At 46.2% G+C, this 13218-nt stretch overlaps 1 protein-coding gene across 2 annotated transcripts in view; it reads right to left on the bottom strand.

Annotated features, from left to right (window-relative positions):
* The window catches only part of MAPK8IP2 (mitogen-activated protein kinase 8 interacting protein 2), a 29627-nt gene that overhangs the window by 7780 nt on the left and 8629 nt on the right, over nucleotides 1-13218 (bottom strand). Inside the window, exons 1-2 of one of the 2 annotated variants that reach the window (XM_047866640.1) lie at nucleotides 2245-2431; nucleotides 1169-1274 (exon numbers count right to left, since the gene is read on the bottom strand). The exons of the other annotated variant lie outside the window; for it this stretch is intronic. Coding sequence (XP_047722596.1) covers nucleotides 1169-1274; nucleotides 2245-2309 — 171 coding nt within the window. The 5' untranslated portion in view covers nucleotides 2310-2431. Of the gene's footprint in view, nucleotides 1-1168; nucleotides 1275-2244; nucleotides 2432-13218 lie in introns of those variants that run through there. 2 annotated transcript variants of the gene reach the window in all.

Below are 13218 nucleotides of genomic sequence, written 5' to 3'. Positions count from 1 at the left end.
CCCATCAACTGATCGGTTGTTTATTTGTTTGTTTTTCAACCTGCATAAGATACAAAAGGATCCCTTCAGTTCTTGCTAAGAGCCCAGACTCTTAAGCTTAAGGGACAGAAATTCTCAGAGCGGCTGCAACCCACCTGCCATCCTCATGTTGCTCCCAAACCTCGTCACATTTGACACCAGCACTCCTGCCTTCATAGCACTTTGACACAACTCACAATTACTCTACACCCCCAGCAAGCTGCAAGCCTCACCAGAGCAGGGCCATGTCCATATTGTGTACCCTACACCGAAAACAAGACTTAGCCTGTGGATGCTAAGCGGAATGCATGAAGACAGCCCAGGATAAACCAAGCTTGCACCCACCTCAGGGCCTTTGACACAGTTAATCACTTTCCTCCACTCCCTACTTCCCTCACCTGCCCAACCCCAGCTAGTCGTCCCTAAGGGCAAGGTTGTGTGCCATTTCCACCAGAAAATCTCCCTAATGGCTTCAGTCTCTGTTGAGTTCCCTTCCCCCTCAGTGCACCTAGGAGCCCAGTCCTTGATACTCAGGCAGCCAGCCATTGCCTCTTATGACTTTCTCCCCTACTGAGTTAGAAGCTCCCAAGGGCAAGGGCCACACTGGTCCCATTCTCCTTCCACACACCTGGAAGCCCCCAGCACTTGCCACATGGCAGTTCCTCAGAAATGTTCTAGAGTGAGTAAAAACAAAAACGTGGAGAAAGGGAGGGAGAAGAGAAGAAGGAGGAGATGGGGAGGAGAAAAGATTGGGGTGGAGACGTAGGGCAGATAGATGGAAGCTTGAGAGATGGGGATAGGGTTAGGAAGGAGATGGCAGCTGGAAGGGGTTAGATCTTCCTAGAAAGTAGTCTGAAGACAGAAGGCACCCAAACCATAGGCACACCTCCCCTCCCCCAGGCTAGCCCAGGGACAGGGCCAGGGGAGGAATGCTAGGGACAGCCCTCTGTGGAGGGCATAGAGTCTGAGAAAAGAGAGGTTTGATATCAAGGAAGACCCTGGACCAGGAGGCCAAAAGGGAGGGGGGAGTCAAAGGATTTCTATTTCAAGGCTGAGCGCAGACCCACCCTAAAACTCCAAGTGAGCATTAAACAGATCCGAAGTGAAGTTCTCCCTTAACAGGGTTCCATGACCCCAGCCCATTTCCCACCTTCTCGCAGTGGTCCGAGTCATAGCTGAGGCCCAGGCCACAGTCATCGGTGATCTCAGACAGGTCCTCATCGTCAAATTCTTCCAGGCTTATGTCCTGGGGGGGCCTGGGGAGGGGACCAGGGTCAGAGAGCAAGGACAGGGCTCCTGAGGGAGCCACCACCCCTGGACTCCCTCCCTGTCTGGAGGCTGGTCCTAAGGAGGAACCCCCAGCTGCTAGGCCCCATGGTCTCCAGAAACCCCAATTCTCAGATCCACATCCTGCCATCACCTTGAACCCCAAGCTCTGCTCTTCAGTGGATCCTCCACAATCTGAGCCATGACCAGTCCAGAAGAGCCATCTGTCCCCCCAATCCTCCCCACCCCCTCCTCCTCTCTCCTCCAGGCTACAGGCCCCTCTGGGTCACAGCTTCAGCCCCAGGGGAGTCAGTCTGAGCAGAGTGGGGGAAGGGGGGGAAGGGGGAGCTGAAGCTGCAGCAGCAGAAGGGGGGGGTGCGTTCAGGTGGGCCTGCTCTGAGAGCAGAGTCTAGCCACTTTGTCTCCCATTCTGCCTAAGGCAGGTCTACACCCAAAGGTCCAACCTTCTCCCCACCTCAGTCCCTTCCCCCAGGGCTCCAGGCTTGATTTCAACTCTCTCCCTCCGGGAGCTTTACAGGCCAAGACAGGCCTTCAGCAAAGAGAGGCCCAGCAAGGCCAAAAGGACACTGCCAAGCACAGAGGGCGGCTCAGCATCCTGCCCAGACAGGCTGCCCCTCAAAGGCTCAACCCAGGTCCTCCACCCTTGAGGGGTCAGCTGCCCCAGCTGGGTGCGGCACAGGGTCCTAGCGGGATATGGGGGTAGGGGCATTAGGCCTTGGAGAAGGGGGAGGAGGGGAGGACAAAAATAGACCCTGAAGGGAAGGAGGATGATGTACAGGAGTCAGAGGCCTTAGGACCAGACAGGGGACTGGGGCTTGGGTCCCCAAAGGCGATGGGGGTGGGGTGGCAGGCCCGGGTCGGAGGAGGCTGGGGATGGGTCGGGGCGGGGGCTGCAGGAAGATAAGGGCCTGCCGAGGCCCGGGGCGCCAGAGTGCGTACCTGCAGCCTGGCGGCGACAGCGAGTGAAAGGTGGAAAGAGAAAACATCTCCGCCCGATCCGCCATCTTCTCCGGGGAAAGGCCTGCCGACTGCGGCGGGGGGAGGGGTGCGCGGAGCGACGGCCCCGCACGCCCTTCGTCGCTCCCTCCCTCGGTCCTCAGCCCTCCCCGAGTCACCTCGTGACACGCCCTGCGACACCCCGCCCGCCGACACACCTCGACACCCTGCCAGGACACCGCGGCAGGCGAGCGGCAGCGCCGCAGGGGGAGGGGAGGAGGGGAGGGAGGATCCGGGAGAGGAGGGAGGGGACAGAGGAGGGAGGGAGGGGGACGGCGGGGAAGCTGGTTGGAGGAGAGAAGATGGTTTGACTGAGAGGCTCTGGTTCGGGAGCGATCGGGTTTGGGGTTTTTCTCGGGGTGGGGGGAGCAGGTGAGAAGCGGATTGGCGGGGATGAGGGTTAGGTATATGTACAGGAGGGTCTGCGGGTGGGGAGAGACAGAGTGAGACCCTTAAATGAGAACCCTACGGTGGGAAAGTGGAGGAAGGCAGCTGTCTGGGTCCACAGACCTCTGGTTAACCGTGGGATTGGATTGTGGGGGCTCGTGGAGGGGCGGGTGCCGCCCCGGAGCTGAGCTGACGTCCCGAGGAATCAGAAGAGTTGGGGTCCCAAGCCTGGGTCTGAGGGGATGGAGACCGAGGCTGGGCTGGCTGCGGGTCCTAAGGGGCTGAGGGAGCTGTCCGCCTCTGGGTGCTGATCAGGGCTGGTTGGAGCTGTCCCACAAAGGGTGCTGATTGGGCCGCCGGAGATTTCTCCCTAAAACGTGCTGACTGGGCTGGAGGAGCTATTTCCCTGACGGGAGCTGATCACAGCTGAAGGAGCTGCTCTCCCAAATCTTGCTGATCGGTGCTGGACAGAGACATCTGACCAGGGATGCTGAGCTGGCTGGATTCGAGGTTAATCACACAGGATGCTTGATTGAGACTAACACGGAACTTTCAGGACACAGTACAGACTACGCAGACTGGACCGAGGTACTGCTGGGAATTGGGTGATAACCCTGAGGCTATGTTCATTCAACTAGAAAAACTATTTCTTGAGCACCAACTATGTGATTGGCATTGTTCAGGATACTGACGTGTTCTGGCTTGTTACGGAGCTGTGTGGGGAGAGCGATGGTTGAAATGGAGCTCAAAGAGTTAGATTAGGTCAGGGTCAGCAGGTATTGGGGCAGGGGGAGGGCAGATCAGTGTTATGAGTACAGTTGACACAGACAGGTTGGAGGGGCAGTTTAGGGAGACATTGTGGAGAAGACTTGGCTAAAGAAGGAAGCTGGAGTTTCAACAAGAGTGCCATGAAAGTATCCTTTTCCCCCCTTGATGGAAATTATGTGCGCTGACATTTCTTTGTCTAAATTATTTCTGTGGGAAGGATGTGGCTCTTGAATGATTAATGCCTGGAAACCACAAGGCAGAAGGAGCTCTTGCAAGTTGGGAAGGGCAACATCATTCTTTGGGAAAGACCTATGGCCAAGGGCAGACTGTGCCTGCTTTTGTGCCTAATCACAATTTACATTTCGTCTCAATTATGGTATTTTTCTAAGAATGGTACTTAATAGTTTATGTCATCCTCCCTAATGAATGAGAACTACAGGAGAGCAGAGACACTATCTTATCTCTCTTTGAACCTCCAAAGAGGTTCTTCTTTGAACCTCCAGTGCCTGGAACACAGCACATGCTCAGGAAATGTGTGAGTGAGCAAATGAATGAATGAGAGGGCTTATGGACTTCACCAGTCCATAAATGGGACATTAAGTCCTTGTCTCCATGCTGTCTTTTCAATTTTAGGAGCACTAAGAACATTCCTCATTTCTGAGGTTCAAGGAGTCTGGACATATTAACAACTCCATGACTTTCCCCCACAAAACTCCAGATCACTCCCTAGAATTCACAGAGTTTTTACCCCAACTTCCCAGACTTCCTTTCAATCCTGTCTTGTCGTGAAACTAGACATCCACATAAATGGTCCATCCAACAACACCATGGTAAGACAGTTCCTTGACTTCTGATCAGTCAACAGTCTTCAACTCTTTCAACTCTAGCAACCTCTCCCATAAAGAGCCTCAGGATTTACTTCTGCCTGGAATTGCACCAACTTTGAATCCTTATATGTCTAAATTCCGTCTCAAATTATCACTCCTACAATCCTCTTCAAGCCTCTCCACTTACTTCCCTCCCTCTTATCAGATGATACACCTGCGGATTCCAGGAGTATAAAGGTCATGAAGTTGGGGCTCCCACTCCTAATTTTACCTGTGAAGTCTTCCATTTGCCCCCAGAGCACAAATGGAAGGTCACCAGCCTTAGAGTCTGAGAGATTGTGGTACTAATCTTTATCTTGCCATCAATTCTCTGAACATGGGAAAGTTACTCAATCCTACAGACCCCAGTTTCTTCATCTATACACTGATGCTATGAGGATCACGTGAGATAACACATGTAAAGCTCTAGGCATGGACCCAGATCCCAATCATGATCATTCAATATTCCTTCTCTCCCTGCTCCTCACCCTGGGACCCGTTTCCTCCCAAACCCTCAGGACTCTGCTCTTTCCATCTCAGAGATACATTGATATGAAAAGGCAAAGTCTCCTGAAGGGGTTTATGCTCCTTACATCTCCTACATTTCTTCAAATCTACACGTCACCTCATGTGATCCTCATAGCATCCTTGTATGGATGAAATAACAGATCCAGAGAGAGAGCTGATCAATCGCTCCTTGAAGTTCTTTCTTCCCTCAGCCTGTGGGTCCCATGCACTATTGGTTTTCCTCTTGCCTTCCTAACCACCCATTGTCAGTGTCTTCCAGACTCCTTTTCCTTCCCTTAAACAACTCCACCACTTTAATAATTCGGTTTGCTCTATGGTCCGCTAATGGTATGGACAGTTACTACAAAACACCAAATTGACTGGACTTATGTGGGAAAATTGAAATAGCAACACAGTTTCAGCAATCCTCAGCACAGATCAATTCTAAAAAATCAGAGGACGTTTCCTGACAATTTTCTCATAGATTAGAAAATAAGTGCAAACTAATCTGCTTTTATTCTGTTCATATACCATAGAAGTCCCACACACAAAAAAAGCAAAAATGCCAATGGCTGAAACTATGAACAGAAATCTATAAAAAGGATGAAAAGCTTAAGAGCCACACTTTATGGGGAATGCTGTCATAACCAATAACTTCACCACCTCCTGAATTTTTTTTAATGTTTATTTATTTTTGAGAGAGAGAGAGAGAGACAGAATGTGAGTGGGGGAGGGGCAGAGAGAGAGGGAGACACAGAATCCAAAGCAGGCTGCAGGCTGCAGGCTCTGAGCTGTCAGCACAGAGCCCAGCGTGGGGCCCGAACCCACAGACCGCGAGATCATGACCTGAGCTGAAGTCAGACGCTTAACCGACTGAGCCACCAGGCGCCCCACCACCTCCTGAATTTTGATTTTAGGCATCCAGTTCTCTGACCAACGCCTCCTACTTTTCTTGCTTTCTTACTATTATCACAATGACACCCACAATTCTTTGACCCAATAAGAAGCCTGTTTCAATTACTATTGCTGTGTAGAAAATTATCACTAAGTTGATTTTTTTAAAAGCATTTTATTCTGCTTACAGTTTTGCAGTCATAAATTTGGGATTTAAAAGTCCTTGTCTGGGGCTTTTGGTGTGGTGTGGTTACTGTCAGAGATCAGCTGGCCTGGATGTCCAAGATGGCTCACTCACAAGGCTGGCAGTTGATATTGACTGTTGACTGAGAGCTCAGCTGGGGCTGTCAACCAGCACCTACACCTGGCCTCTCTGGCATGGTATAGTCTCAGGGTAACTGGACTTTTTACGAGATGGCTGGCTTCCTCCAGAGTGAGTATCCTAGGAGGGCCAGGCAGAAGCTGCATGGCCTTTTATGATATAGCTTTGAAAGTCATATGGCATCACTTCTGCTATATGACTTTCATACCTATTGGTCAAAGTAGTCCCAAGACCCTCCAGATTCAAGAGAGAGGTCATAGACCCACCTCTCAGTAGGCAGTAGGAGGAGTGTCAAGGAATTGGGGGCCATGTTCTAAAGCCACAGATCTCCAGTATGGTGACCCTCTCATTGTTCTCATTGCCATTCAAGCTCTTCTCTCTTGCACCATCAATGTCTCCTTCTCTTCTGGATCATTTCCATCAGCAAACAAGCAAAATCTAGGAATAAACAAGGAATCCAAAGTCATGGGGTTTACAGATATTGTTATGCCTTCAAGAAAAAGACAGTAAAAGAATATCCTTTATGGTTTAAGAAAGGAATCTCACAAACAGTTATGCCTTTCAGAAAACAGATTTCTACCAATAAGGAAAATGGTCATGACAATAAATCAGAGTTGAAGTTTTTTAAGGGATTGTTACTCTTAGGAAATAGCAACAATCTCTGAAATCTCAATGTCTTAAAACATTTCTTCATACAGAGTAGGACACCCAAAGACAGTTACATAAAAATTGAATACAGAAGAGGACTGTACGTTTTCACATGAGTCTTCACACTTGAGCAGTATCATTGTCCCACATGGGACTATACTGGAGCCTTGACAACATGAATCTCAGAGACCTTCCCATTTGTTGTGATGAGTGCAAAGGGACTACCCCAGCAAAGCACTCCAGGAAATATCAGGCTGGGGAATATTTGGTGAGAATGGCTTCTCAAGTTTCCCCTGTCCTTCCCAAAGACAAACTAGACAGTGGTCAGCCTGACCAGGGAGAGGTCCTGAAAGGTTGTGGGAGGCCCAGAGTGGAGATGTACAAGGCCTCTTCCACTCACAAACTTGTTACCCTAGAAATTCCAGCATAATTACCTTATTTGGTTGACAAAAATTGCCTTTATCAATCTTGCAGCACAGACTACAGGTTAGATAACAAGGACCAGGCCACTGGCATGATGCCCCTTTTTCTCTTCCCTGCCTCCTCCTCCCACCCTGTCACCTTCATTTCCTGTACCTCCAAATAAGCTACTCGCCCCTGAACCCTTGTCCCAGCCCTTATTTTTGAAAGAATCTGATCTAAGGCACCCTTTTACTTATGACACCCAGTTTACTCTTAACAAAGCCTAAAGTTAATGGATGTTTCTATCCTCTTCCTGAACAGCATAAAGATCCTAGAAGACTCTAACTGGATTCGCTGCAGTCCCAATTAAATTTCATTGTACATTTTAATTTTCCTTTTAGAGACACACAAGGAATTGTTATTTTTGCTTTAAAAAGGTTTTTTTTTTCTTTTTAGTGTTTTTACTTATTTTTGAGACAGAGAAAGAGCATGAGCAGGGGAGGGGCAGATAGAGAGGGAGACACAGAATCCGAAGCAGGCTCCAGGCTCTGAACTGTCAGCACAGAGCCCGATGCGGGGCTGGAACTCACAGACCATGAGATCATGACCTGAGCCGAAGTCGGACGCTTAACGGACTGAGCCACCCAGGTACCCCTAAAAAGTTTTTTTAATGTTTATTTATTTTTGAGAAAGACAGAGACAGAGACAGAGCACAAGCAGGGGAGAGGCAGAGAGAGAGGGAGACACAGGATCTGAAGCAGACTCCAGGCTCTGAGCTGTCAGCACAGAGCCTGATGCGGGTCTCAAACCCACCAGCTGTGAGGTCATGACCTGAGCCGAAGTCAGATGCTTAACTGACTGAGCCACCCACGTGCCCTGGAATTGTTATTTTTGCTTTAAAGAGTCAATGTTTACTTAGATTTACCCAAATGTTTACCTCTTTATGTATTCTTCCTTACTTGCACCTCAGACCTTCCTGTGATACCCTTTCCTTTTGCCTGACATACAATATTTAGCATTTTTTTTAATTGGGAGCTCTGTGCAGTAAACTCTCCATTTGTCTAGGAAATTCTTTATTTTGCCCTAACTCCCCAAAAATCATTTTACTGGATACAGAAATCTAGGTCAGGTAATTTGTTGCCACCAACATCTCAAAGGTATCATTCTGCTGTCTTCTGAATTGCCTTGTTGCTGCAAGAAGTCACATTTCTCAGTCCCCCATTCTCTTGAAGACCATTTCTCTTTCCTCTCCAGCTTCATTTAGGACTTTCTCCTTTGTCTTTGGGTTTCTGAAGTTTCAATACAGTGGATCTAGGTGTCCATTTGTTTTTCTGTTTTTTTCGGCCTGAGGTTTACTAACCTTTTTTTAATGTTTATTTATTTTTGAGAGAGAGAGAGAGAAGCAGAGAGAGTTAGAGGGGGAGGGGCAGAGAGAGGGAGACAGAGAATCCTAAGCAGGCTCCAGGCTGTCAGCTCAGAGCCCAACATGGGGCTCGAACTCATCAACCGTGAGATCATGACCTGAGCCAAGATCAACAGTCGGACGCTTAACCAACTGAGCCACCCAGGCTCCCCCTGAGCCTCTTAACCACATGGATTTCTCCATATAGTTTCCTCAGTTTAGAAAGTTCACAGCCAATGTGTCCTTGATATATCTCCTCCCCCATTTCCTCTTTCTCACCGGGGGCCCCACTCAGACCCCGTGGACCTTCTCATTCTAGCCTCTGTGGCTCTTAATGCCTGTACATCTTCCAGGCAATATCCAGGATAATTGATTCTCATTTATCTCTTAGTTCATGCATTCACTCTTCAGTTGTTTATTATTTGCTGTTATTCAAGCTGCGCACTGAGTTTTACATTTATTTGAAGTTAAAATTCAAGTGAAACATAAACTAAATTAAAACTTTCATTTTAGAACTTCCGTCTGGAACTTCTTTTCAGAAAGTTTGATTATTCTTCTTAGTTTCTCAGTTTCCACACGTATTTTCAGCCTTACCATTTATTACTTAAATGATATTGAACATAGGCCTTTTGTAACACATTTGATAATTCCATTACCTGAAGCGTACTGTCTGTGGTTACTGCTGGTTTGTTCTCATGATCCCTCATTATCATTCATCACCTTTTTTTTTTTTTAACTTAGGGATGCCCATTAGCCTTGGGATTGCATTCGTGGGAAACTCTGTGGCCTAGGAGGAGGTAGAAACCACCAGGGAGAGTTTGTATTTTGTCTACCAGGCACCTATAAGCATTAGCAACCTGAGGTCACTCTATATTCAATGTCCCATCGAAGGGTTCTTGTATCACCCTGACCATATGAACTTGAACTGCCAACCTACATGAGGGCCAGCTTCCTCTTCTAAGTTTTCAGCATCTCTGTCTCTCTCTTGCATACACACACACACACACACACACACACACACACACACACACTTCACTTCACCCCAAATTTGAAATAATTTTCTTTGCACTCCCCGAAGGACAGAATATTTCTCTAATTCACCCTAATACTGAGGGTTTAACTCTTTGAAGTCCAAGGTTTGCAGAGGATTGGTTTCTTATTAAATTCTCCTCCTTAACAGACTCTGATTTGTCTCTGTCTTCTGCGTTTCAAAGGGTACATATTCATTTTCTAGGGCTGCCATTAAAAAGTACCACAAAGTTGGTGGCTTCAACAACAAAAATTTGTTCTCTCGTATTTCTGGAGGCTAGAAGCCCCAAGTCAACATGTCAGCAGGGCGAGACTCTCTCCAAAGGCTCTAGGAGAGGGTTCTCCCTTGCCTCTTCCCAGCTTCTGGTGGTTTCCAGCTCCTTGGTTCATAAATGCATCCCTCCAGTCTCTGCCTACATTGTCCCATGAGCTTCTCTCCTAGGTTTTTGTGTCTGTGTCCAAATATCCCTATTTTTAAAATTAGTCTCTATTAAAAAAAAAAATTGTTGATTGAGGGGGGGACACAAGTGAGCATGGACAGAGAGACAGAAGGAGAGAAAGAGAGAGAGAAACGGGGCTCACCAGAAGTGCAGCCCGAACTCACCTGAAGCAGGGCACGAGCTCACAAACTGTGAGATCATGACCTGAGCCAAAGTCAGATACCTAATGACTTGAGCCACCCAGGTGCCCAAATTTCTCTCTTATTATAAGGATACCAGTAATCGGATTAGGACCCACCCTAATCCAGTGTGACTTTATTTTAACTAATTTTATCTGCAAAGACACTATTTATAAATAAGGGCACTTTTTTTTTAGGTAGGCTCCATGCCCAAGGTGAGGCTTGAACTCATGACCTTAAGATCAAGAGTTGCACACTCCACTGACTGAGCCAACCAGGTACCCCAATACGGTCACATTCTGAGGTTCTGGGTGGGTATGCACTGTGGGGGAGGACACTATTTAACTATTTATTCATAGCATAGGCTATAAAACCCCAATCAAATTCTCTCTGTTCATCAAATGGCTCTGATCAAACACAGTATGCTGTGCTCCACTGCCCCTCTGGCCTCCCTTCTTACTTCGTCCCTTATTTTCTTATTAGATCATCAATGACTTTTGAAAACACTTTTTAAGAAAACAGTTTGTCCTACATTCTTTCACTGAAGTATAGTTGACACATAATGTTACGTTAGTTTCAGGTGTACAACATAGAGATTGGACAAGTCTATGCATTATGCTCTGCTCACCATCTGTCATCACACAATGCTGTTACAAGACCACTGACTGTATTCCCTATGCTCTACCTTGTATTCCCTTACATTCCCATTTATCCCATAACTGGAAGCCTGTGTCTCTCACTCCCCTTCACCCATTCTGCCCACCCCCCACCCCATCAGTTTGTTCTCTGTATTTATGGGTCTGTTTCTGCTTTTTGTTTGTTTTGTTTTTTAGATTCCACATATAAGTGAAATCATATGGTATGTGTCTTTCTCTGTTTGACTTACTTGACTTAGAGTAACACCCTCTAAAGTCCATCCATGTAGTCGCAAATGGCAAGATCTCATTCTTTTTCATTGCTGAGTAATAATCCATTATATGTGTATGTGTATGTGTGTATATATATTCTATATGTATGTGTGTATAAAACATATGTGTGTATATATCCATTCTTCTATCATTGGACATTGGCTGCTTCCATATCTTGGCTATTCTAGATAATGCTGCAATAAACATATGGGTGCATATATCTTTTTGAAATGGTGTTTGTTTTCTTTGGGTAAATACCCAGTATTAATTACTGGATCATACGGTATTTCTATTTTTAATTTTTTGAGGAACCTCCATACTGTTTTCACAGTGGCTGTACCAGTTTGCATTCTTACCAATAATGCATGAGGATTCCTTTTTCTCCGAATCCTTGCCGATACTTGTTATTTTTTGGTTTATCCTTCATTTTATGGGGCACCTGGGTGGCTCAGTTGGTTAAGCATCTGACTCTTGATTTCAGGTCCAGTCACAATCTCATGGTTGTGAGATTGAGCCCTGCGTTGGGCTCCACACTGGGCGTGGAGGCTGCTTAAGATTCTCTCTTTGTCTCCCTCTGCCCCCCTCCTGTTTTCGCATGCTCTCTCTTTCTCTCTATATCTCAAAAAAAAAAAAAAAGTCCAAAACATTTTCATCAGGAAGTTCTATTTAGGAATCTAGCTTGCCATATTACATTTGCATTCATTTTATGAAAAGAAACTATAGGGGCGCCTGAGTGGCTCAGTTGGTTGAGCGCCTGACTTCGGCTCAGGTCACGATCTCACAGCTCGTGAGTTCAAGACCCACGTTGGGCTCTGTGCTGACAGCTCGGAGCCTGGAGCCTGCTTCGGATTCTGTGCCTCCCTCTCTCTCTGCCCCAACCCACTCGCATTCTGTCTCTGTCTCTCTCAAAAATAAATAAACATTAAAAAAATTGTTTTAAAGAAAAGAAACTACAACATGTAAGACTAGCTCAAGAAAATTAATGAATTATATGTCTATTTCACTTACAAGCATATATACAAAATTCCCAACAAAATACTAGATAATGAAACTCAACAGTTTATATTTGTAAATGCATTCTGATCCCAGAAATCCAAGGATGGTTCAGTATCTCACTTTCACTTCCAATGGTAACCCACCACATTCATGGACTAAGAGGAAATTTGCATAAGCATCTCAACAGATGTGAATTTTATAACATTCAACAATTATTTATGATTTTTAAAGAATTATTTATTATTTTTTAAATGGCTTCCAGCCATTATGGAATAACTGCTATCAGACTTTCCTTCCTTCCAAAGGGGGTGGGTAGGAAACCCCAGAAAACTGAACAAAATATAGGGAGCAACTATTTTCAGACATTGGACAAAGGACAGCACAGGACTATGTTCCCTAAGGGAATCAATGACATAAAGCCTATGATTGCCCTCATTTTCCACATAGAGGAACTTCTGGACTGCAGGAACTTCCAGAAATCAGAGTGTGGCAGTCATGATGAGTTTAAAAGACAGAGTTAGAGCTTGCAGAGGCCAAGGTATTTGGAATTTTCAGACAGAGAGAGAGAGGATCAACTCAGATAAAGAGTTCCAGAAATCTCCGATAGGGTCCCTCCCCCAAGTTATTCTACACAAGCAGCCTGCTGTGTAGTATACAAGAGAATACTCTTCAGTGCCCTCTCCAGATGTGAACATGAAGCATAAAACAAGGAAGAACCCCAAAGGACCGAGCTGGGAGCTTTCAAAACAAGTAACTTTCTCTTCTTCCAGGGTAGAGGTCTTCATTATTCATGCTTAATAGGGTTTGGAAATTGCCACGGACCATAGACTGATATATTTCCCATGTTGCCTTTTCTAAATAGAGGTTTTATCCTTTTATCCTATTCTTACTCTCTCATTGCATATTTGGGACACATAAAATATTTTTCAGTTTATAAATCACTAAATTTATAAACTACTGTACATTGAGTATGTTGGGAGAACAAATAACATATCATTTCATTTTTAAATCACTGGACCACAAGAATCTACATCAGACCCTTTTGGACAAACTGTACATAACTCAGAGAACCTAAACTGTGAGCTGGATGCTGCAACTGTTGGAACTGTTACAAATGGTCTCCCTTAGGGATGAAGTGAGCTTGTTCCAGATACAGCAGAGTGCACAGA

This window comes from Prionailurus viverrinus, chromosome B4 (assembly GCF_022837055.1).
Source record: "Prionailurus viverrinus isolate Anna chromosome B4, UM_Priviv_1.0, whole genome shotgun sequence".
Taxonomy (NCBI): Eukaryota; Metazoa; Chordata; class Mammalia; order Carnivora; family Felidae; genus Prionailurus; species Prionailurus viverrinus.
The sequence above is the reverse complement of the archived record's forward strand: the minus strand, read 5'-3'. Positions and strand labels throughout refer to the sequence as shown.